The sequence below is a fragment of the Crotalus tigris genome, unplaced genomic scaffold, assembly GCF_016545835.1.
Source record: "Crotalus tigris isolate CLP2741 ecotype Arizona unplaced genomic scaffold, ASM1654583v1 scf7180000019692.1526454, whole genome shotgun sequence".
NCBI lineage: Eukaryota > Metazoa > Chordata > Lepidosauria > Squamata > Viperidae > Crotalus > Crotalus tigris.
This window is the reverse complement of record NW_024097664.1, coordinates 271,211-295,119: the sequence shown is the minus strand read 5'-3', so window position 1 is coordinate 295,119 and position 23,909 is coordinate 271,211. Positions and strand designations below refer to the sequence as shown.

The window sequence follows — 23,909 nt, the reverse complement described above, 5'->3', positions numbered from 1 at the left end:
CCAGGTCTCCTTAACACTGTGTAAGGACCCAGGCACGCTTGGTACTTGTGAATGTGTGTGTTAGATGCTAAGTGGAGGGAGCTGTGTTGTGTGAATGGGAGCAAGAGCTTGCTGACCTATGACTCCCAACATTCTTGCCATTCACCAGGCTGGCCAGCAAACCTCAACCTCTAGACCAGGGTAGGCAACCTTGGCTCTTTTATGACTCGTGGACTTCAACTCCCAGAATTCCTGAGCCAGCATGGGGGAACTATGGCCCCTTCATGACTTGCCGACTTCAACTCCCAGAATTCCTGAGCCAGCATGAGGGAAACTTTGGCCCCTTCATGACTCGTGGACTTGAACTCCCAGAATTCCTGAGCCAGCATGGCTCAGCATGGAAACCTCTCCCTTCCCCTCAGCATGGCTGGCTCAGGAATTCTGGGAGTTGAAGTCCACGAGTTATAAAAAAGCCAAGGTTGCCTACCTCTAGCCTAGACCTAGGCTGCTTTATGACTCATGGACTTCAACTCCCAGAATTCCTGAGCCAGCATGGAGGAACTATGGCCATGACTCATGGACTTCAACTCCCAGAATTCCTCAGCCAGCATGGCTGAGCTTGTAGACCTCTCCCTTTCCCCTCAGCATGGCTGGCTCAGGAATTCTGGGAGTTGAAGTCCACGAGTCATAAAAGAGCCAAAGGTTGCCCACCCCTGCTCTAGACAGTCTTGGCCAGCCTACCTGGGCAGGTTGTTGTGAGGCTCTAAGCTAGGGCCAGCCAGTGCCCCACCTTCTTGGCAGGCTGCGAGCTGCCCTCTGAAGAAAACCTGGGGTTGAGCATCTCTGGACTGCAGGGCTCCCGTGGGCCGGCAGAGGGCGCGAAGACACGTCCTTTGCTGCCCCCTGGTGGCCGGTAGCGGCGTTGCTGCTCGGCTGTACGTCAAGGGCCGGGAAAGGCCGCAGCGCCTCCCTCAATAAAGATGGCGGCCGCGGCCTGTAAAGCGCTTCTCCGGCCTCCCCGCTGGCGCTTCCTCGGCAGCTGCAAAAGCCCAGGGGCCGCGGGAGTCGGAACGCGGGGGCTGGGCAGGTGGCCGGTGCGGGGAGCAACGGCTTCCTGGCGACGGGCCTTGACGGTGGGCCCTGGAGAGCGGCCGCAACAGGAGGACCGGCTCGTCAAGGCGGCAGCGGCGCAGTACCGGCTGGTGTTCACGTGCAAGGTGGGTTCGCGTCGGGCGCGCCGCTCCTCCTGAAGGAAGCCCACGAGTGGAAGCGGCCGAGTGCAGCGAAGCGAGGGCGCCATCTTTGTAGCGGGCGGAACGCAGGCAGGGCGCGGGCGCCATCTTTGTAGCTGCAGAAAGCAGAAGAGAGTGGTGCTGCGGGCGCCATCTTGGCTGGTGGCGGAACGGAGAGGGCGGCCGCGAGCGCCATCTTGGCTGCTGGCGAAACGGAGAAAGCGGCCGCGGACGCCATCTTGGCTGTTGGCGGAACGGAGGAGGCTGCGGGCGTCATTTGCGCCCTGTGCCATCAGCTGGGATGAAGGGATGAATTGTGCAATGGTCTAGGCCAGAGGTAGGCAATCTGGGCTCTTTTATGACTCGTGGACTTCAACTCCCAGAATTCCTGAGCCAGCCATGCTGAGGAGGAATGGAGAGGTTTCCATGCTGAGCCAGGTTGGCTCAGGAATTCTGGGAGTTGAAGTCCACAAGTCATAAAAGAGCCAAGGTTGCCTACCCCTGGTCTAGGCCAGGGGTCTTTAAGCTTGGGCCGTTTTATAACTGGACTTCAACTCCCAGAATTCCTCAGCCAGCGTGCCTGGCTGAGGAATTCTGGGAGTTGAAGTCCATAAATTATAAAAAGGCCAAGTTTGAAGACCCCCTGGCCTAGAACCACCTAAAGGAGGACCCAACGGGACCCGAGGCCCTCTTCACACAACCTGCTTACCTCTGGCTTTGCGCATCCCAAGATGTGGCTTGGTTCAACAGGCTTGTTTCAAATCAACAAATCTGGTCAAACTGAGCAGGCCATGCAAATGGGAGGGCTCCCCTTGCCGGTGAGTCACTGAGAGCTGGGCTGCTCCCCAAATGTAATAAAAGAAGTCATACCTAAACAAACGGATATCCTGGGATATGCCAGAAAACCACTTTGAAACATCCCTGATGGAACTTGGTTTCTGTTTCAGGTATGCAGGACACGATCTGCGAAAACTATTTCCAAGGCGGCTTACCATCATGGAGTTGTGGTAGTGAAATGCTCGGGGTGCAACAACCATCATGTGATTGCTGATAACTTGAGCTGGTTCTCCGACTTGGAAGGGAAAAGGTGAGTATGCGGTCTTTTGCCCTCCCGCTTTTCTGCTCTTCAGGGTTTGATGCTTCACCTGCTGAAGTTGGAATCAATTCCCGGGAACAGTTCAGAACTGACATGATGGACACACCAGAACTCATTAATCCGCAAATCTTTTTATCGTTTTGGCTTGCAAAACAAGCACCAAGCCAGGATTCCCTTATGTGACAAAATCCCACAGAAACCATTTTATTGCATTATTGTTGGCTGTTACTGCTCTTTCTCAACACGTGAAGGCTGAAAGAATAATGAAACAGATAAACAAAGGCAATCCATAAGATAGCCTCCATGTAATTAAAGTAAGGCAAAGAGCAAAAATTATTTCTGCTTGTTTTTTCTACGGCAAATGACTGTGCTGTCATTGTTACCTGGGGGGGGGTGTTTTTTCTTGCTTACAGTCTTGCATTAGAGGCAGCTATGATGTGCACAAAGCAAGGCTTTTGCTTCAGTCGCAGCTAATGCTCCCAGCCTTCTTCGTAACACACTTTTCTTTGTGAATTAGGAACATTGAGGAAATCCTCGCAGCCAAAGGAGAGAAAGTGAGGCGAGTAGCAGGCGAAGACACTCTTGAACTCTTAGTTGAAGACCCCAAATTGCTGGAACCTCTGATCAAAGGAGGAGAAAAAGATCCAGAGTGATCAGAACAGATGTCTTCAATCAACCCAGAAAAAAAAAAAACTCCCCTTAGTTCAGTGGTTCTCAACCTTTTTAATGCCGCGACCCCAAGTGGTCGTAAGTCGAGGACTACTCAACCGGTCGTAAGTTGAGGACTACTCAACTGGTGCAGCACCGTTTGCAGAATGGGACTTTTGGCGGGCTCAGCAGGGCAGAGACAGCCTGGACAATTCCTCTTGGCTTTTGAAAGCAAATAGAATTAGACTCTATTCAAGAGAGTCTATTCTATTGGCTTTCAAAAGCCAATAGAATAAAAGGGAGTAGCACAACTAAGGAAAAGGGGGGAAAAATGGCAGACTGCATTGTTTGGCGACCCCCGTGAAATGGTCATTCGACCCCTACAACAGTATCTACAAAATTGTGGGAAGATATTTGGGTTCAATGGAACACACTGATTAGGAAAAATGTTTTGGCAAAAAAAAAAAAAGGGCTAAAGCCAAAATTAAAAAATTAGATTTGATGGAATACTTAAAAGATTAAGCACTTGTTTGAATATGGTTAAAGAAATAAAATTTTGAATACAAATGAATCTTAGCTTAGAGGGATAAGCAATACAGTATTTTTTGCCTATGATATGAGAAACATAAAAAAGTTTGGGTAATTTATATGAGGGAAATGTACTAAATACTTAAATAAAATGGATTTTGAAGACTTGAATATGCTTAAAAAGAATGAAACATTGATTATAAATGTATTTTAGCTTAAGAGGGATGTTTTTTAAAAAAACAGTATATACTTTCTTTAGTTCTTTCTGTTTCAAGATATGAAAAATGTTAAGTGTTGGGATGGTTCATATGTAGAAAAGGATTTCAATATCTAAGTGTAATTAATTTTAAGAAAATTTTAATAGGTTAAAATATTTTCTTTGAAACATTGTGGGGAAAATAAATTTAAATGAAAACTCTAAAAACAGGATCTATGATAAGGAGATCTAGATGATTAATTAGAAAAGAAGCTTAATAATGAGATGGAGGTTATTTGTGAATACCTAACTGTTATCTTCTAAAATTATCAAGAAATGTACTAATTTAAGGCTGATAAAAGAGAATATTATTGGAAGGAGAGAAAATCAAGGAAAGTTATTATCTAGCATATGGAACTATAGAAACTAATTGTTATTTGTAAATACAAACCCAGACAACACACCGTTTACCAAATATTGATGGTGATATGTAAAAAAAACCAATAAACATATTTTCTTTAAAAAAAAAACATCTTGGCGGCATCACATTGGCTGGATTTGGACTGGTCTTGGGGGGAGGTGGGAAATGAAGGAAATGAGTGTTGTATTGTTGTATGGGAAACTTATGATTCCACCTCCAGCCAATGGCTGATGGGGCAACCACATCTGCCACTGAAGATGGGACCGTGTCCGGCCCCAAAGCAGTAGCAATCATTGTGGCCCCAGCACCAGGGGTGGCAGCTAAAACCATCCCTCCCTGCAGGATTAGTACTGGTGAGGGGGAGGGGTTATAAGAGACCACCAGTGGGAATGAAATTTAACAGGGATCCCCTTAGATGAGAGAATAGAAGGGGAATTCATCAACTTAGCAGATAACACTAAGCTTGCAGGAATATCCAACAACACAGAAGACAAGCTCTGGATCCAAAGAGATTTTGACAGACTTAAACAATGGGCCCTTATCCAACATCATGAAATTTAATGTGGAGAAAAGCAAGGTTTTACACTTAGCCATGAAAACCCAAAGGTACAAGTACAGATTGTGCGAAACCTGGCTCAAAAACAGTAACCGTTGAGAGGGACCTTGGAATCCTAGTGTACGATCACTTAAGGATGAGCTAGCACTGTTGCAGCAGCAGCCCAAAAAGCTAACACAATCCTTAATTGCATAAACAGAGGCATAGAATTAAAATCACATGAAGTATTAGTGCCGCTTTATAAAGCCTTAGTAAGGCCACACCAAGAATACTGCATCCAGTTTTGGTCAACGCATTACAAAAAGATGTTAAGAGTTTGGAAAAAGTGCAAAGAAAAGCAACCACGATGATTAAGAGCCTGGAGATTAAAACACATGAAGAATAGTTGTGGGAACTGGGTATGGCTACTCTAGAGATGAGAAGGACTAGGGGTGACATGATAGCACTGTTTCAATGTCTGACAATTAACCAGTGGGACAGTTTGCCTTCAGAAGCTGCGGGTGCTTCATCACTAGATGTTTTTCAGAATAGATTGAACAGCCACTTGTTTCAAATTGTATAGAGTCTCCTGTTTGAACAGGGGGTTGGACTAGAAGACCTCTAAGGTTCCTTCCAGCTCTATTCTTCTGTTATCATTCTTCTGTTGCTTTGTATGTACACCAAGAGCTTCTGCACCAGAAGCAAATTCCTTGTGTGTCTAATCACACTTGGCTAAACAAATTATTCAACTGAATTCAATTATTCAGACAGGTATTGTGAGTGAAGATCTTTCCACCCTCAGGCATATTCAGCGTTTTTTCTCCATGTGAATCCTTTGATGTTTGTAAAGGTTTTCTCTCCGATTGAAGCTCTTTCCACACTCCAGGCATTTATATGGTTTTTCTCCTGTGTGAATCATGTGATGTCTATACAGAGTTCCTCCATTATTGAAATGCTTTCCACATTCCAGGCATTTATACGGTCTCTCTCCTGAGTGGATCCTTTGATGTACATAAAGGCTGCACCTATGACTGAAGCTCTTTCCACACTCAAAGCATTTATAAGGTTTTTCTCCTGTGTGGATTCTTACATGCTTTTCAAGATCTCCATTCCTTTTGAAGGATTTTTCACATTCGGTGCATTGGTATTTTTCTCCCTCTTGGATTCTTTGCGGATTCCCAAGTTTTCCATCTGTTCTCTCACTGAAGCTCTTTCCACACTCCAGGTGTTTATGCTGTTTCTCTCCTAAGTGGATTCTTTCGTGTGCATAAAGGTGTCCTGTCTGACTGAAGCTCTTTCCACACTCCAGACATTTATATGGTTTTTCTCCTGTGTGAATCCTTTGATGTGCATAAAGGTGACCTGTCTGACTGAAGCTCTTTCCGCACTCCAGACATTTATATGGTTTTTCTCCCGTGTGAATCCTTTGATGTTTATGGAGGTTTCCAGCGTGAATAAACCTCTTTCCACACTCCAGGCATTTATACGGTTTTTCTCCAGTGTGAATTAGTTGATGTATATAAAGATTTCCTCTCTGACAGAAGCTCTTTCCACATTCCAGACATTTATATGGTTTCTCTCCAGAGTGGATTATTAGATGAGTGTAAAGATTTGCTCTCTGACTGAAGCTCCTTCCACACTCCGGGCATGTAAATAGTTTTTCTCCTGTGTGGATTCTTTGATGGTTTTCCAGATCTGCATTATTTTTGAAGTATTTTCTACATTCTGTACATTCGTACTTCTTTCCTCCCTCCTGGATTCTTTGGGGATTCCCAAATCTTCCCTCTGTTCTCTTCCTGAAGCTCTTTCCACACTCTAGGTGTTTATACTGTTTCTCTGCTAAGTGAATTCTTTCATGTGCATAAACATGTCCTGTATGGCTGAAGGTCTTTCCACACTCCAGACATTTATATGGTTTTCCTCCTGTGTGAATCCTTTGATGTGTATAAAGGTGTCCCCTCTGACTGAAGCACTTTCCACACTCCAGACACTTATGCTGTTTCTCTCCAGTGTGCATTGTTTGATGTGCATAAAGGTGTCCCCTCTGAGTGAAGCTCTTTCCGCACTCCAGACATGTATATGGTTTTTCTCCTGTGTGAATCCTTTGATGGGTACGGAGGCTTCCAGCATAAATAAACGTCTTTCCACACTCCAGGCATTTATACGGTTTTTCTCCTGAATGGATCCTTTGATGTACATAAAGGTTTCCTCTCTGACTGAAGCTCTTTCCACACTCCAGACATTTGTGCTGTTTCTCTCCTGAGTGGATCCTTTGATGTACATAAAGGTGTCCCATTTGACTGAAGCTCTTTCCACACTCCAGGCATTTAAATGGCTTCTCTCCTGAATGGATTCTTAGATGCCTTTCGAGATCTCCGTTACTTCTGAAAGATTTTCTACATTCCGGGCACTGATATTTCTTTCCTCCCTCCTGGATTCTCTGGGGATCCCCGGGTCTTCCGCCTGTCCCGATGGACCCTCCGCCCTCCAGGCCCGTCTCGGGGTCTCCGCCCGTTTCCTGCTCCCCGCTTCTCCCTCCGGGCGGCCTCCGTTCCCGGAGTCCCCTTCGGCTCATCCCTGCCGGGCCTCCCCCGCCGTCTCCTCCCGGGGCTGCTCCGCGGGGCCTCCTCTCCTCTCGGGCGGCGCCTCCTTCCGTCCTTCCTGCCTTCCTTCCTCTGCCGGGCTCGCCCGTCCTCCTGCAGGGGCGAAGGAGAAGCGGGTTACGGTTTCGCCCCCTTCCCCGGAGGGGAGTCCCAGCCTGTCAAGCCCGGGGAGGAAGGCCGAAGCCTCCGCCTGTCACGGAACTCTCTCCCAGCCTCCTCCCACACGACCAGGCCTCGGCCTTCTCATCTATCCCTTCACCGCCTCCCGGGACTCCCAGCATCCCCTGCGCCACACCTGCAACATCCGGGCTCCTCTATCGCCGATTCAGGAAGATCGCTCGTTCCCGTTTGGTTTCCGGAAGTGGAGGCGGGACCTCTCTGCGCCCTTTCCCTAGAAGCTCCGCCTCTTCCTCTCTGGAGAGTCCGCTCCCAGGCGTCCTCCTGCCAATCGCCGCCAGCGCCAGAGCGACCAATCCGGGTCCTCCTTCCTTGAATCAGCCACGATAGCGCCTGCGCAGTAACGAGGGTCATCCAGGCAGGCGCAGCTGAGGGGCGTTTCCGGGTCTGCGCCCCTCCTTCATCCGGGCTCTTTCCCTTGGCAGGGTGGGGGTGGGGGAAGTGGGGGTGGGCGCTTCCCCCCTTCGTCCTCCTGGGGGGCTCCAGCCAGGCTGCCCCCGAGGCCTCCAGGCAGCCGGGCCTCCTCTCTGCGCCTCCTGGGCCCCCCAAATCCCGCCTCCTTCCCCGGAACCCCTTTGCCAGACTGCAGCGGGGGGGAGGAAGTCCCCTCCAAGGAGCCCCCCTAATATCTGGGCCTCTCTGACCTCTCGACGTCCTGAGGTCGAAGCCTCCAGAAAGGCCCAGCTTTCCCCCCCTCCCCTTCCCAGCTCTGCCCCCCCCATGCGCCCCTTCCTCCCCGGGGAGCCTGGCCCGAGACCCTCGGCCTTGGGGGGCTCCCCCTGCTTCCTACGCCCCCCCCCCAAAGGCCGGAGGGGTTCCTGCTCCTGCTGCTCTCCCGGACTCCAGCCAGCTTCTCCCGGGCTGAGAGAGGATGCTGAGCTGGCCGTTTCAGAGGCTTTGGAACTTCTATGGCCCCCACCTCCCCACAAGCCCCTTTTCTACGATGTGAAATCATTTTAATGCTCCTGCACTCAATACCCGAGGTAATCGGATGCTGGAGCCCAGTGACCTTCTCCAGGCAATGTTTAAATGTAGGCAGGAAGGTCTCTTCTCAGTTAACAGAACAACAGAGCTGGAAGGGACCTTGGAGGTCTTCTAGTCGACCCCCTCCTCCAGCAGGAGACCCTCCATGATTCCACAAAGTGGGAATGTGCTGCGTCTGGAGGAGCTGGGAGTCTCTTTATTGGCTTCTGTGTTGTGTTCTGCTTTTATTAAAGTGTGTTGTTGAATAAATGTAATGCATGCCTACATGCCCCTGGCCAGCACCTGTTATTTGGTAGAATATGCCTAATGTTCTTATCATTTTTGAGCAAAGAGAAGGGCTGAGTTTAATAAGCAGTGGAAGAACTGCTATTCATTATTCTCTGAAGCTCATTAGACCCTTTGAATTGATAAGCCTGTCCATGGAGGGCTTAAAGGGACAAAGACTGATTCCTTTTGGTGGGCTTCTGCTTTAGGCTTGTAAGGAACTGCCTCAGCTGATCCCTCAGCAAAGGAAGACTCTGAATCCATCCAGTTGGATCAAAAGAACTTTTATGGAGCAACAGTGATTGCGGGAGGACCAGGCGAAGTCTGAAAAGGCCGTGCAGAGCCTTTTTTGGGTGACTGAAAATTTTAGGTATTTTTACAGCTAGTTCTCAACTTACAACAGTTCATTTATTGACCGTTCAAAGTCCAACGGCACTGAAAGAAAGGGATTATAACCATTTTTTGCCCTTATGACCGTTGCAGTCATATGATCAAAAATTGCAATGCCTGGCAACTGACTCATATCTATGACGGTCACAGTGCCTGGGGAGGGTCACGTGATCAGCTTTTGTGACCTGACGAGCAAAGTCAATGGGGAAGCCAGGGTCGCTTAACAACTGCGTTACCGACTTAACGACTGCAGGGATTCACTTAGCAACAGTGGCAAGAAAGGTCGTAAAATGGGGGGAAATTCACTTAATAAATGTCTAACTTAGCAACAGAAATTGTCCAGTGGTCCATTGCATGATCCTGGGTCCTACATCCAGGCTGGTTCCCAAGTGCCTGAAATTTGGATGATGTGACCGATAAGGGTGCTGTGATGGTCGTAACTGCGAGGACTGGGTGTAAATCCCTTCTTTCAATGCTGTTGCAACTTTGAACAATGATTCTCAGTCGAGGATTACCTGCGGCAGGTTAAAATGAACTTGGCACCCTTTGGAAGGCTGGCTTACTACCCCGATGGTCACCCAGAGGTACCCCCAAGCCCACCCACCCCTCACCAGTCCTCCAGCAGATATCTCCCTCCCTAAATTATCAAGCAGTTACAGCAAAGCAAAAAGCAAGCAAAAATGCCAGCAAGCCTCCCCCCCCCACTTGCCAAGAATGGCAGGACACGATGGTGGACCTGAGAGAGTTTGTGCATTTAGTAATAGTGAAGGTCCCATCTAGACGTAAGAGAGCCTTGATAATTCTGTGTCATTCTGAAGAAAGGCATAGATCTTGATCTTAAACATTTTGGCCTCTTTCTTTAATCTGTGATCCTACCTGAGATGGAAACAGCCAGTCCAGAGCTGGAGTAACCTGCAGAAAGATCAGGCTAAAATATTTTATTATTGTAATGGGGGTAAATACAGTAACCTCCTCCAGTGCAAAGTCTTAACTTTTTTCTTGCCTTCCTGAGGAGCTCATATCGATTACCACGTTTTACTTATTTTATCTGAACTGGCACATCGATATAATATCCTTATTTTCTAACTCCTCCAACAGATTGTGGGAGGAGAATGCATTTTTTTTTCCTTGCACCAACTTAGTCCCCCAAGCGATCAAATTCTGTACACTTTTTCCACGGCTGTTCAGAGCTTTGCCATCTGAATTCTCCTCCTTCAGGTGTGGTGCGTTTTATGTATCCGCGGGGGGGGGGGCAAAATGTCGAGGTGAAAAAATGTGCATCACAGCATAAACCATGTGATTTATCTCCTTCCATCTGGCATCAGGAAGTGAGCAGAACAGGCTAGACTTTGCAATAGGTTTCATCACCTAAGGACAATATTTGTACCTCAGGGTTGAAATGAGGGGTCCTTGGTGCTCTCTGAGCTTGCTTGTTTTCTGGCAGACCTTTCATTACCCAACTAGGTAATGTCATCAGCGCAATAAGGAGTGCTGTTTGCTGTCTGGGGGGGCGGTCTTAGGGATTTGTTGGTTGGGCTGTTTACTAATGGCTTGGGGCCGTTTCTGGATTGGGGTCTTGCTTCCTTGATTCTTGGTCTGAAGGTGACCTTGGAGCTAATCTATGCTGATCTGACCGCTCATTCCTGGTGGGGAGGAGCTGGGGTCTTTTTCTCTTTGGGGCTGGTTGATTGTCTCTTTTGCGTGATCCAAGGGCCCTTGCACTTGCCAGCGAGGTCAGGGGAGCGCTTTGAAGGAGCCAACTGCCACCTTTACTGTGGGAGCTGCCAAAGCCTTCTGGGTTCTTAAGATGGAAGTCGATCAGAGCAGCAGCTCCACTAACGGCCATCAGGGGGCAGCAAAGGACAGGACCGTCCACTAACGGCCATCAGGGGGCAGCAAAGGACAGGACCTTGCGCCATCTGCTGGCCCTCCAGAGTCCAACAGCCCCGAGATGCTCAGCCCCAGGTTTTCTCTGCAGGGCCACTCCTAGCCGGCCTTCCGGCCAAGGAGGTGGGGCACCGGTTCTCCCCAGACTAACGCCTCACAACCACCTGCCCAGGTAGACTGGCCAACATTCTCTAGAGTTCGAGATATGCTGGTCAGCCCAGTAAATTTTGATTCGATTCCCACAAGAGTACTCTATAGAATCTAATACCCACATTCACATTTGGTAAGTGTGGCAGTGTTGAGAAGAGCTGGATTTCTGCGCATGTTGTCCAAGCCCAGCCTTCATTACTTCCTGACTGAGTTCAAGCTGGCCTATCAGTTGCCCCCAGTCTGGGCAATCCTGGTTCCAGCTGAAACCCTTCCTGAAGGAGGAGGAGGAACCAAAAACTCATAAAAATAGAGATTGCGGACACAAAATAGAGGCCAAGGATTCTTCCACCTGATTCTACTCCAGGCAACCACCACCATAAATACTGTACTCACTTTGAGCCCCTTCAAATGCTTTACACAAGTTTCAGAGAAGGACAAGGCGAATGATCGAGTCCACCTGTTGCATCAAAAAGTAGGGGTGCCTTTTTACCAAACAATCTCAATTTACTGTGAAATCGGTTGAAGATGATGCAATGGAATTTATTTTTGCCTAATGCATTGGGTGTAAATTTTGATGTATGACTAACATGCTCTCCTTTTCCCGGGCACAACCCACTGCATCGCCTCCTCAGCTGTTGGCCAGCCGTCCAGCTCAGAGATGGCTTCTCTGAACTGCTGGTAACGGGCTGCGGACCCCCGAGTGTGCCAGTCGAGGGGCTGGCAGCCTGTGGCTGCTCATGCGCTTGCTGGCCTGTGTGTGTGGGCCGATGGTATCAGGCAGCAGCTGCCCCGGCCCCTGCCTCGCCTTGCCCTGCGACAATGGTGCCCCACCCTGCCTTGCCTCACCTCACCCCGCAGGATGAGCCTCCTACCCACCGCCCCACCTGCCAGAGACCCCCTGGATCTGCTCCAGGAGTCCAGGACACATTCAGTAGAAAAAGTACAAAAGAATAATTGATTGGATGGAGGAAATGTTACATCAGAAACATGGACAGTTAAGATAAACATCCCATAATATTAAGCATAACCATTTGAAACAGCATTTTATTAAAAGGAGAACATTTGCGTGGGAAAAGGCATCACGAGTCACATAAATCTGTTGTGAAAAGGGACATTTTCAGCCAGCTGAATCTTCTAGCATGTTCAGTTGAAAAAGTCCTTTGTTACTCAGCCTGAGAAAGTCCCTTATTTTGCAGTTAGAAAGTGACAAGCACCTAGATGCTAAGGCAGAAAGGTACATTACACGGTTATGATAAAAACATAAAAGTTACAAGAAAGTGCAAATAAGTACAAGAAATGTGCAAGGGATGTATTCCTGCAACACAGACGTCGTCAAATCAGGCAAAAGTTATTGGCTGCATAACTTGAAGTGCTAACGAGAGCGCGAAAGTAGCGTTAAGGATGAGGTTGGAGGCAAAAAGGAGAGAAAAGGGGGAATTGACTCATTAATAAAAATTTGCAACAATTTAAATGGACTTGAGTTTAATCTTCAGGTAAACAAAAAACGAACAGGGAAGTTTTCTTCACTTGAAAAGGCAAAGCCATAATCCAGCAGGGCAGTTGGGGAGGATGAGTTGCAATGTTGGCTGAGAACTGTTGCCAGATGGGCTGTTTTTCTACTGACTGGATTAGTTTTGGAGGTTTCTTGCAGGAAAGCTGGGGCCTTGGTGGGTTCATTGTGGGGGAGGCTGTTTTGGCCTATTTTTAAGGGGGTTAAGTTTTAGGGCAGTATATCAAACTATCATGAAGGATATCTGCAAAATACATTGCAGGAGCAGGCAGGACGGGGTCACCCATCCAAACCCCTCCAGCTTCTCCTTTCTTCCCTCCCCATTCCACCTTCTTTCCCAAAGACCCTGTCAAGCATCTTGCCGTCAAATGTCTAGGAGAGGGGGGGCAATGGGCAAGAAACCTGCTGTGGGAATTCGTGGCGGGAGGGAATGATAGCTGAGGAAGAGCAGATCAACATGGAACCAGTTTGTGCCAGGCATCGTCAAGGGCGTTTACAAGTATCATGACTTAAGGTCTTTCCACATTCAAGCATATTTAGCGTTCCCCTCCCCCGGGAATCTTTTGATGTCAATGAAGGTGTACACCATCGGTAAAGCTCTTCCCACACTCAAGGCGTTTATATGGTTTTTCTCCTGAATGGATTCTTTGATGCTTACAAAGCCTTCCCTTCTCACAGAAACTCTTCCCACTCTCCAGACATTTCTGTGGTTTTTCTCCAGTGTGGATCCTTTGATGTTTGCAGAGCTGTCAACTCACAGTAAAGCTCTTTCCACACTCCAAGCATTCTTATGGTTTTTCTCCCGCGTGGATCCTTTGATGGGTATAAGGTTTCCCCTCTGACTGAAGCTCTTTCCACACTCTATGTATTTATGCGGTTTCTCTCCTGAGTGGATCCTTTGATGTCTATAAAGTTGTCCCCTCAGATTGAAACCCTTTCCACACTCCATAAATTTATATGGTTTTTCTCTAGTGTGGATTCTTTGATGTGTATAAAGGGTGCTCCTCTGACTGAAGCTCTTTCCACACTCCAGGCATTCATGTGGTTTCTCTCCAGTGTGGATCCTTTCATGTTTATGAAAACTGCTCGTCTGAGCGAAGCTCTTTCCACACTCCAGGCATTTATATGGTTTCTCTCCTGAATGGATCCTTTGATGTACATAAAGGATGCTGCTCTGAGTGAACCTCTTTCCACACTCCAGGCATTTATATGGTTTTATTCCTGAGTGGATCCTTTGATGGGTATAAAGGTGTACCATCCGACTGAAACACTTTCCACATTCCAGGCATTTAAATGGTTTCTCTCCTGAGTGGATCCTTTGATGGGTAGAAAGGTGACCCCTTTGACTGAAGCTCTTTCCACACTCCAGGCATTTAAATGGTTTCTCTCCTGTGTGGATTCTTAGATGGTTTACAAGAGCTGTATTTCTTTTGAAAGATTTTTCACATTCTGCGCACTGATATTTCATTTCTCCCTTCTGGATTCTTTGGGGATTCCCGAGTCTTCCAGCTGTTCTCCTCTCACTGAAGTTCATTCCACAGCTCGGACGGTTATGCTGTTTCTCTCCTAAGTGGATCCTTTGATGTTTCTGAAGGTGTCCAGTACGACTGAAGCTCTTTCCACACTCTAGGCATTTATATGGTTTTTCTCCTGTGTGGATCCTTTGATGTACATAAAGGCTGCTGCTCTGAGTGAAACTCTTTCCACACTCCAGGCATTTATGTGGTTTTTCTCCTGTGTGGATCCTTTGATGTACATAAAGGCTGCTGCTCTGACTGAAACTCTTTCCACACTCCAGGCATTTATGCATTTTTTCTCCTGTATGGATCCTTTGATGTCTATAAAGATTTCCCCTCACACTGAAGCACTTTCCACACTTGAGGCATTTATGCGGTTTCTCTCCAGTATGGATCCTTTGATGTACATAAAGGATGCTGCTCTGAGTGAAACTCTTTCCACACTCCAGGCATTTAAATGGTTTTTCTCCTGAGTGGACCCTTTGATGTATATAAAGGTTTCCCCTCACACTGAAGCACTTTCCACACTTGAGGCATTTATGCGGTTTCTCTCCAGTGTGGATCCTTTGATGTTGATAAATGCTGCTCCTACGACTGAAACTCTTTCCACACTCCAGGCATTTATAAGGTTTTTCTCCTGTGTGGATTCTTAGATGGTTTACAAGATGTGCATTTCTTTTGAAGGATTTTCCACATTCCGGGCACTGATATTTCTCTCCTTCTTCCTGGATTCTGTTGCATTTCCTGAGTCTTCCACCTGTCCCGAAGGACCCTCCGCCCTCCAGGCCCGTCTCAGGGTCTACACCCGTTTTCTCTCTAGTATGAATCCTTTGATGTCTATACAGGGTGCCTTTCCCACTGAAGCTCTTTCTACATTCCAGGCATTTATAAGGTTTCTCTCCAGTGTGGATCCTTTGATGTCTATAAAGGTGTCCTGTCCGACTGAAGCTCTTTCTACATTCCAGGCATTTATAAGGTTTCTCTCCAGTGTGGATCCTTTGATGACTATATAGATTTTCTGTCCTGCTGAAGCTCTTTCCACACTCCAGGCATTTATGTGGCTTTTCTCCAGTGTGGATCCTTTGATGTATATAAAGGTGTCCCTTCCCATTGAAGCGTTTTCCACACTCCAGGCATTTAAATGGCTTTTCCCCTGAGTGGATTCTTAGATGCATTTTAAGATCTGCATTTCTTTTGAAGGATTTTCCACATTCCGGGCATTCAAATGGCTTTTCCTCTGAGTGGATTCTTAGATGCATTTTAAGATCTCCATTTCTTTTGAAGGATTTTCCACATTCTGGGCATTTATGTGGCTTTTCTCCTGTGTGGATTATTAGATGCATTTCAAGACCTCCTTTTCTTTTGAAGGATTTTCCCCATTCCGGGCATTCATATTTCTCTCCTCCCTCCTGGATTCTCTGGGGATTCCCGGGTCTTCCGCCTGTCCCGAAGGACCCTCCGCCCTCCAGGCCCGTCTCGGGGTCTCCGCCCTTTTCCTGCTCCCCGCTTCTCCCTCCGGGCGGCCTCCTTTCCCGGAGTCCCCTTCGGCTCATCCCTTCCGGGTCTTCCCCGCCGTCTCCTCCCGGGGCTGCTCCGCGGGGCCTCCTCTCCTCTCGGGCGGCGCCTCCTTCCTTCCTTCCTTCCTCCGCCGGGCTCGCGCGTCCTCCTGCAGGGGCGAAGGGGGGAGGAGAGGCGGGTCACGGCTTCGTCCCTTCCCCGGAGGGGAGTCCCAGGCCCGCCCGGGGAGGAAGGCCGAAGCCTCGGGCTCTCCGTGGGACTTTCCGGGCAGGCCTCCCTCCCAGCGCCCGTCCCGCCAGACCAGGCCTCGGCCTCCCCCCTCCCTCCCTGCCTCCGCCAGAGAGCCCCTCGGACTGCCACTCCCAGCATCCCTTGCGCCCCACCTGGCTCCGAGCCCGTCCGCGGCCCAATCACTTAGGCGCCTACCTTACATTTGTTTCCGGAAGTGGAGGCGGGACTTCGCTGCGAGGTCTCTTCCTGGTTGCTCTTCCTCTTTCCTCTGAATGGACCGCCCCGAGGAGTCCTCCTGCCAATCGTTGCCCTGCCCAGAGCGACCAATCTACTCCCCCTTGTCCCGATCCATCATCATATGGCGCCTCGCCAGGCCAGATTTCGGCCTTCCCCCTCCCTCCCTCCGCCAGAGAGCCTCTGGGACTGCGACTCCCAGCATCCCTTGCGCCCTACCTGGCTCCGTCCGCGGCCGAATCGATGAAACGCCTCAGTTCTGTTTCATCCCAGAGGTGTGCGGCCTTTCCCTGGAAACTCCGCCTATTTTCCTACAGGGTCCGCCCCGAGGGGTCCTCCTGCCAATGGCTGCCATCGCCAGAGCGACCAATCGGCGTCCTCCTCCCTTGAATTAGCCAGATGGCGCCTGCGCAGTAGCGAGGGCTTTTGTTCCCGGCGCGGAGGGGAGGGGCTCCCCTTGAACTTTGGGGTCCGCTCTTCCCCCCCCCCATCCAGGCAGGCGCAGCTGGGGGGCGTTTCCGGGCTGCGTCTCCGCCCCTTCCTCATCCGGGCTCTCTCCCTTGGCAGGGCGGGGGAACTGGGAGGGCGCTTCCCCCCTTCGCCCTCCTGGGGGGCTCCGGCCAGGCTCCCCCCGAGGCCTCCAGGCAACCGGGCGCTTCCTGGGCCCCCCAGTGCCGCCCCCTCCTCCCCGGGACCCCCTTGCCAGACTAACGGGGGGGGGAAATCCCCTCCAGGACCCCCCCCTAATATCCGGGCCTCTAATAGGTTGAAGCCTCCAGAAAGGCCCAGCTTCCCCCCTCCCCCCCGCTCTGACCCCCCCCCATACGCCCCTTCCTCCCCGGGGAGCCCCCCCCTCGGCCTTGGGGGGCTCCCCGTGCTTCCTACGCCCCCCCCCAAAGGCCGGAGGGGTTCCTGCTCCTGCTGCTCTCCCGGACTCCAGCCAGCTTCTCCCGGGCTGAGAGAGGATGCTGAGCTGGCCGTTTCAGAGGCTTTGGAACTTCTATGGCCCCCACCTCCCCACAAGCCCCTTTTCTACGATTGGAAATCATTTTAATGCTCCTGCACTCAATACCCGAGGTTATCGGATGCTGGAGCCCAGTGACCTTCTCCAGGCATGGTTAGATGTAGGCAGGAAGGTCTCTTCTCAGCTAACAACGGAGCTGGAAGGGACCTTGGAGGTCTTCTAGTCCACCCCCTCCTCCAGCAGGAGATCCTCCATGATTCCAGAAAGTGGGAATATGCTGGGTCTGGGAGTCTCTTTATTGGCTTCTGTGTTGTGTTCTGCTTTTATTAAAGTGTGTTGTTGAATAAATGTAATGCATGCCTACATGCCCCTGGCCAGCACCTGTTATTTGGTAGAATACGCCTAATGTTCTTATCATTTTTGAGCAAAGAGAAGGGCTGAGTTTAATAAGCAGTGGAAGAACTGCTATTCATTATTCTCTGAAGCTCACTAGACCCTTTGACTTGATAAGCCTGTCCACGGAGAGCTTAAAGGGACAAAGATTTATTCTGTTTGGTGGGCTTCTGCTTTAGGCTTGTAAGGAACTGTCTCAGCTGATCCCTCAGCAAAGGAAGACTCTGAATCCATCCAGTTGAGTCAAAAGGATTTTTACGGAGCAACAGTGATTGCGGGAGGACAAAGCAAACTCTGAAAAGGCTGCGCAGAGCACAGTCATCTCTGGGTGACTGTGAAAATTTTAGGCATAATACAGATAGTCCTCAACTTTACAACAGTTCATTTAGTGACCGTTCAAAGTTACAACCACTAAAACAAGGATCATGACCATTTTTCACACTTACAACCTTTGTGGTCACGTAATCAAAAATTGCAATGCCTGGCAACTGACTCATATTTATGACGGTCGCAGTGCCTGGGGAGGGTCACATGATCGGCTTTTGTGACCTGACTTGCAAAGTCAATGGGGAAGCCAGGTTCGCTTAACTACTGCGTTGCTGACTTAATGACTGCAGGGATTCACTTAGCAACAGTGGCGTGAAACGTCGTAAAATGCTCGCTGTAGAATTCTGGGAGTTGAAGTCCACATGCCTTAAAATTGTCAAGGTTGAGAAGCACTGCCTTAGAGTCTCTTCTTTCTGCTAAGAAGCTTTAAAAACAAGGGTACCATTGAGAGCATCCAATTTAGAATTTCAGATATCTGGGGATGGTATTAACATGGGGTTAACCTTTGGAAAACCCATTTAGATTATATCAAACAATGACAGGGAGGAGCTCTGTCACACCCCCAACAGTGAAGGCTGAATTAGCTCTAGTGTCAGGTCCTGCAAGTTCCTGCCATCTGGAAGGGCATTGGGGGTGTGTGTGTGGACAAATGGACAATACGATTGCGTGTACGTGATAGGGAGGGGGGAAATGACAGGTGATGAAGCCCATAGAAGTCCAGAATTGGTTGGTACCAGAGGCACCTTTTGCTTCAATCCGATGACGTCGAGGGTCTTTCTTTCCTAAGGGACCCGGTTGGGGCAGGTCGGACGCCTAGATTCTGCCACATTGCATTGTTCAAATTAGGCAGAGATGGAAGATCTTTTAAAGGCAACTTATTAGAGTAATCTAACAAAGAGGTTTCCCCTAATGAAAAGACGAGCCCAGGACACATACAGCAGAAAAAGTACAAAAGAATAGTTGATTGGATGGAAGAAGTCCTGTTACATCAGAAACGTGGACAGTAAGTTAAACATCCCATAATATGAAGCATAACCATTTGAAAGAGCATTGTATTAAAAGGAGAACGTTTGCATGGGAAGCGACGTGACGAGCCACATAAACCTGTTGTGAAAAGGGACATTTTCAGCCAGCTGAATCATCTAGCCCAGGGGTAGGCAACCTTGGCTCTTTTATGACTCGTGGACTTCAACTCCCAGAATTCCTCAGCCAGCCCTGCTGAGAAAGGGAGAGGTTTCCAAGCTGAGCCACGCTGGCTCAGGAATTCTGGGAGTTGAAGAAGTCCAGGAGTCATAAAAGAGCCAAGGTTGCCTACCCGTGGGCTAGAATGTACAATTGATAAAGTTCTTTGTTATTCAGCCTGAGAGAGTCCCTTATTTTGCAGTTAGAAAGTTACAAGCACCTAAATGCTAAGGCAGAAACCTTCTAAATTACAAGCTTATGATAAAAAATATAGAAGTTACAAGAAAGTGCAAACAAGGGCAAGAAAGTACAAAAGAATGGAAGAAGAAATGCATGAGTCCCTCAGACTCTCCCTCCCTCTCATTCCAATGTCCCTCCTTCTTTCCTTCCTTCCCTGCTTCCCTTCTTTTCATTCCCATCTCCTTCCTTCCTTCCTGTTTCCCTCTCTTGTTTCCTTCCCTCTGGACCCAGGAAGGCACGAGGGGAGGGGGAGAGGTTCGCAGCAGTTCTCTCAAAGAATAACAGTTGGAACAGACCTTTGAGGCCTTTAGTCTAAGCTCCTGCTCAAGCAGGGGACATATACCATTCCAGACAATGGAATATCCAATCTCTACTTAAAAGGTCCCAGTGATGGAGCACCCACAACTTTTGAAGGCAAGCTTTTTCACTGGTTAGCTGTTTGCACAAGTCCTTAGTTCTCGGCTGCTTTTCTTCTTTGATTCGTTTCCATCTATTATTGCCTTCTGATGCTTTGGAAAATAGGTTGACCCCTTTTTCTCCGTGGCAACCTGCCAAATATTGGAACACCATCATGTCACCCCCGCTAGTCCTTTTTCACTAGGCTAGAGATAACCAGTTCCCACAAATATTTGTCATATGGTTTAGCCTCCAGTCCCCTAATCATCTTTTGTTCACAATCCATTAAGACAAGATGGTCCCCCTGGTTTGGTTAATAGAACAGTGGCCATGAGCAGAGCCTTCTCAGAGACAGCACCCCAATTTAGCAAAGGCACGGAGGGGTGTACTCTGCCAAAAACAGCAGAGTCTGTGTCTGCGCCTGCTATGTGCTCAACCATCACGATGCGAAGCTCGTTGTCTTGATCGCTCCAGTTCTGCTTGCAGCGGCACCGGTGCGATCGGTGCAATGAGCCTCAAGGCCTGCAGCCATAAGTGGTGGAACTGCACAACTGGCACGACGAGCCTCACGGCATGCTGTTTTCGGCAGCGCTTCGGTGTCTGGCCGGCCGCCTCAGATCAGCTGTAGTGTGCCACGGAGAGCATGGCGGAGGTGGGCAAGACAGGTGCGCACAGACTCTGCTGTTTTCAGCGGTGCTTTGGTGGATGGCCCAGCAAAGTGGAGCCTGGTGTGGTGAGGCAAGGCCAGGCAAAGCAGAGCTGGATGAAGAGAGGCCCAGCAAAGCAGGGCATGGACGGGTGTGATTGAGTGAGGCAAGGAGGGACGAGATGGGATGAGGCAAATAAGCTGCAGTTGCTGCTACGCACCACTAGCCCCTGCGCGCTTGCTGTTTCCTATGCGTGCTCCAGGAGGGCGCCCAGCTGGGTTGGGGTGGGCCAGGGCTGGAACAACAGGGGCTGGTCCCTTGCCATTTTTGGAAAAGCTCCAGGGGCCAAATCTGAGTCTTTTGGAGGCAACACCCAGCCGGGAGGCCTTGTGTTTGACATGTCGGCCTTATGGTTTAGGGAGGTTTCCATCACCAATAAAACTCTTCCCATAGTCATTTATATGATTTTTCTCATGAGTGGATTCTTTGATGTCTATAAAGACTGCTCCTCTCACTGAAGCTCTTTCCACACTCCAGACATTTATACGGTTTTTCTCCTGTGTGAATACTTAGATGTCTATGGATTTGTTCACCCAGAGTAATCTCTTTCCACCTTCAAGCATTCATGTGGTTTTGCTCCAGTGTGAATCTTTTGATGTCTTTTGAGACTTCCTCCAGTATTGAAACTCTTTCCACACGCCAAGCATTCATACGGTTTTACTCCAGAGTGAATCCTTTGGTGTCTATTGAGACTTCCGCTAGTATTGAAACTCTTTCCACACTCCAGGCATTTAAATGGTTTTTCTCCCGAGTGGATTCTTTGATGTACGTAAAAGCTACTCCTGCAATTGAAGCTCTTTCCACACTGCAGGCATTTATTCGGTTTTTCTCCAGTGTGGATTCTTTGATGTTCACGAAGGTGACCTGTCTGAGTAAAGCCCTTTCCACACTCCAGGCATTTATACCGCTTCTCTTCTGTGTGGGTCCTTTGATGTCTATACAGGTTTTCCCTCAGACTGAAAGTCTTTCCACATTCCAGACATTTATTTGGTTTCTCTCCAGTGTGAATTCTTTGATGTGCATAAAGGTGTCCAGCCTGACTGAAGCTCTTTCCGCACTCCAGACATTTGTACGGTTTCTCTGCTGTATGGATCCTTTGATGTACATAAAGGATTCCCGTCTGACGGAAGCTCTTTCCACACTCCAGGCATTTAAATGGCTTCTCTCCAGTGTGGATTCTTAGATGCTTGTTAAGATCTCCATTTCTTTTGAAGGATTTTCCACATTCCGGGCACTCATGTTTCTCTCCTCCCTCCTGGATTCTCTGGGGATTCCCGGGTCTTTCGCCTCTTCTGCAGGACCCTCCGCCCTCCAGGCCCGTCTCGGGGTCTCCGCCCGTTTCCTGCTCCCCGCTTCTCCCTCTGGGCGGCCTCCGTTCCCAGAGTCCCCCTCGGCTCATCCCTGCCGGGCCATCCTCCCGGGGCTGCTCCGCGGGGCTTCCTCTGCTCTCGGGCGGCGCCTCCTTCCTTCCTTCCTTCCTCCGCCGGGCTCGCCCGTCCTCCTGCAGGGGCGAAGGGGGGGAGGAGAGGCGGGTCACGGCTTCGTCCCTTCCCCGGAGGGGAGTCCCAGGCCCGCCCGGGGGAGGAAGGCCGGAGCCTCCGCCTCTCCGTGGGACTTTCCGGCCAGGCCTCCCTCCCAGCGCCCGTCCCGCCAGACAAGGCCTCGGCCTCCCCCCTCCCTCCTCCCTCCGCCAGAGCGCCTCTCGGACTGCCCCTCCCAGCATCCCTTGCGCCCTACCTGGCTCCGAGCCGGTCACCGGCTGAATCAATTAGGGCGCCTCGGTTCTATTCGTTCCCGGAAGTGGAGGCGGGACTTCGCTGCGAGAACTCTTCCTGGTTGCTCTTCCTCTTTCCTTTCAATGGACCGCCCCGAGGAGTCCTCCTGCCAATCGCTGCCCTCCCCCGAGCGCCCAATCGGCGTCCTGCTTCCTTCCATCCATCAGCCATATGGCGCCTGCGCAGTAGCGACGGTTGTCTTCGTTCCGCCGCGCAATTGAAGCGAGCGGCTCCCTTTGACCTTTGGGGGTCCCGACTTCTCTCCGCCCCTCCCTCCCCTCCCCATCCTGGGGGTCTCTCCCTAGGCAGGGAGGGGGGATCTGGGGGGCGCTTCCTCCCTTCTTCCCCCTGGGGGGCTCCAGCCAGGCTCCCCCCTTAGCCCCCAGGCAGCCCCTCTCCCGGGCGGGGGGGGTCGGGGCAGGGGGGGAGGTGAGAGCAGCCTTCTCATATCTGGGGGGCGCCCCGAAGAGGAGGGGGCCCCCCTGTTCCCCCCCTGAAGGCTGGAGGAGCAGCGAAGGAAGAAAACTGGCCGGGGAAGGAAGGAGGAATCTCCTGACAGGGAGAACAGTTAGCCGGTGGAACTACCCGCCTCCAGAAGCTGTGAATGCTCCAACAATGGAGGTTTTAAAGAAGAGACTGGACAGCCGTTTGCCTGAAACGATCTAGGGCTGGGGTAGGCAACCTTGGCTCTTTTGTGACTCGTGGACTTCAACTCCCAGAAGTCCTGAACCAGCCATGCTGACACAGGAATTCTGGGAGTTGGAAGTTCACAAGTCATAAAAGAGCCAAGGTTGCCTACCCCTGAGTAGCATCTCCTGCCTGAGCCTATGGATGGACTAGGTGACCTCCAAGATCCCTTCCAACTCTATTATTATTATTGTTTGACTTCAAATATTTGTATTCAAATAATGTTTTTCCCAAATGTATTTCTTCAGGTTCCCCCCCCCCAGTTCTGCCTTTCCAAAGAGGAAGGAGGAAAGGGGGGGGGGATGAAGGAGAGGACGCCTTTCCCAACCTCTCGGGGTGCTTTGGACTGGAGTAGATGTGGGGTGCCCTCTAACATCTAATGCTGCTCCCCCTTTTTAGGCATTGCTTTGGGAGAAGAATCCATCCACCCCACCCTACCCCCTCGAGGGTTGAGGTGTGTCTCTTCCTCAGTCCTGTGTCTTCCATCGCAGGCCGGAGGGATTGAAGTTTCTGTGCAGGACCTTAGCCCTCCTTGGCACTGCCTTCCTCTGGGCAGAGAGAGCTCTGAGTTGCTTCCTGGGATCTCCTGGGGCCAGCTTGGGAGTCCTAGCCCTGAGTGCCAGGACCGGGATTACATCCATGCATAGTCAAACCCATCTTTTACTTTTGCAATATTTCTTATGCTTTTTCATAGACCGAACCCCATTCTGACGTCTTTGACCCTAATAAAGGTTGGATTAGGAACCAGCTGAGTATTTCCAGAGCAGAATGTTCTTCAGTGGAGTGAGAGGCTTTATTTTGAACAATTCCCAAAGTGATCTTCTGAGTTTGCAACACTTTAGCAGACTGAATGTAACTTTAGGGTAAACCAAAAATACAACAATGTGGTTGTCTTTCCTTGAAAAGCCAAACTCTGTCTGGGGGGGGAGAGTTTGGGGATTAAGTTGAAATGGGAACAGTTTTGTCAGCTGAGCAGTTTTTCTACCCAATTGGGCCAGTTTTGGAGATTAGTTGCAGGACAATTTTGACCTCGGTGGGTTCCATTCTGGGCTATTTTTAAAGGGCTGTGGAGAGAATCCTTGACTATAAATCATTTCTTTAGTGATTGTTTGAAGTTATAGCAGTGCTGAAAAAAGTG

At 49.7% G+C, this 23,909-nt stretch overlaps 2 protein-coding genes and 1 pseudogene across 2 annotated transcripts; 1 reads left to right on the top strand and 2 right to left on the bottom strand.

Annotated features, from left to right (window-relative positions):
• Positions 1-696: 696 nt before the first annotated feature.
• On the top strand, positions 697-3,000 carry DNLZ (DNL-type zinc finger). Its single transcript, XM_039364209.1, has 3 exons — positions 697-1,196; positions 2,159-2,298; positions 2,825-3,000. The coding sequence occupies exons 1-3, from the start codon at positions 960-962 to the stop codon at positions 2,958-2,960; spliced, it is 513 nt and encodes a 170-aa protein (XP_039220143.1). The 5' UTR covers positions 697-959; the 3' UTR covers positions 2,961-3,000.
• Positions 3,001-5,049: 2,049 nt separating this feature from the next.
• LOC120317540 lies at positions 5,050-16,681 on the bottom strand (annotated as a pseudogene).
• A 1,014-nt stretch (positions 16,682-17,695) lies between these two features.
• LOC120317529 (zinc finger protein 239-like) lies at positions 17,696-22,196 on the bottom strand. Its single transcript, XM_039364207.1, has 2 exons — positions 22,047-22,196; positions 17,696-21,810 (listed from the first exon to the last, which is right to left on the bottom strand). The coding sequence occupies exon 2, from the start codon at positions 21,706-21,708 to the stop codon at positions 20,839-20,841; it is 870 nt and encodes a 289-aa protein (XP_039220141.1). The 5' UTR covers positions 21,709-21,810; positions 22,047-22,196; the 3' UTR covers positions 17,696-20,838.
• Between the last annotated feature and the right edge of the window lie 1,713 nt (positions 22,197-23,909).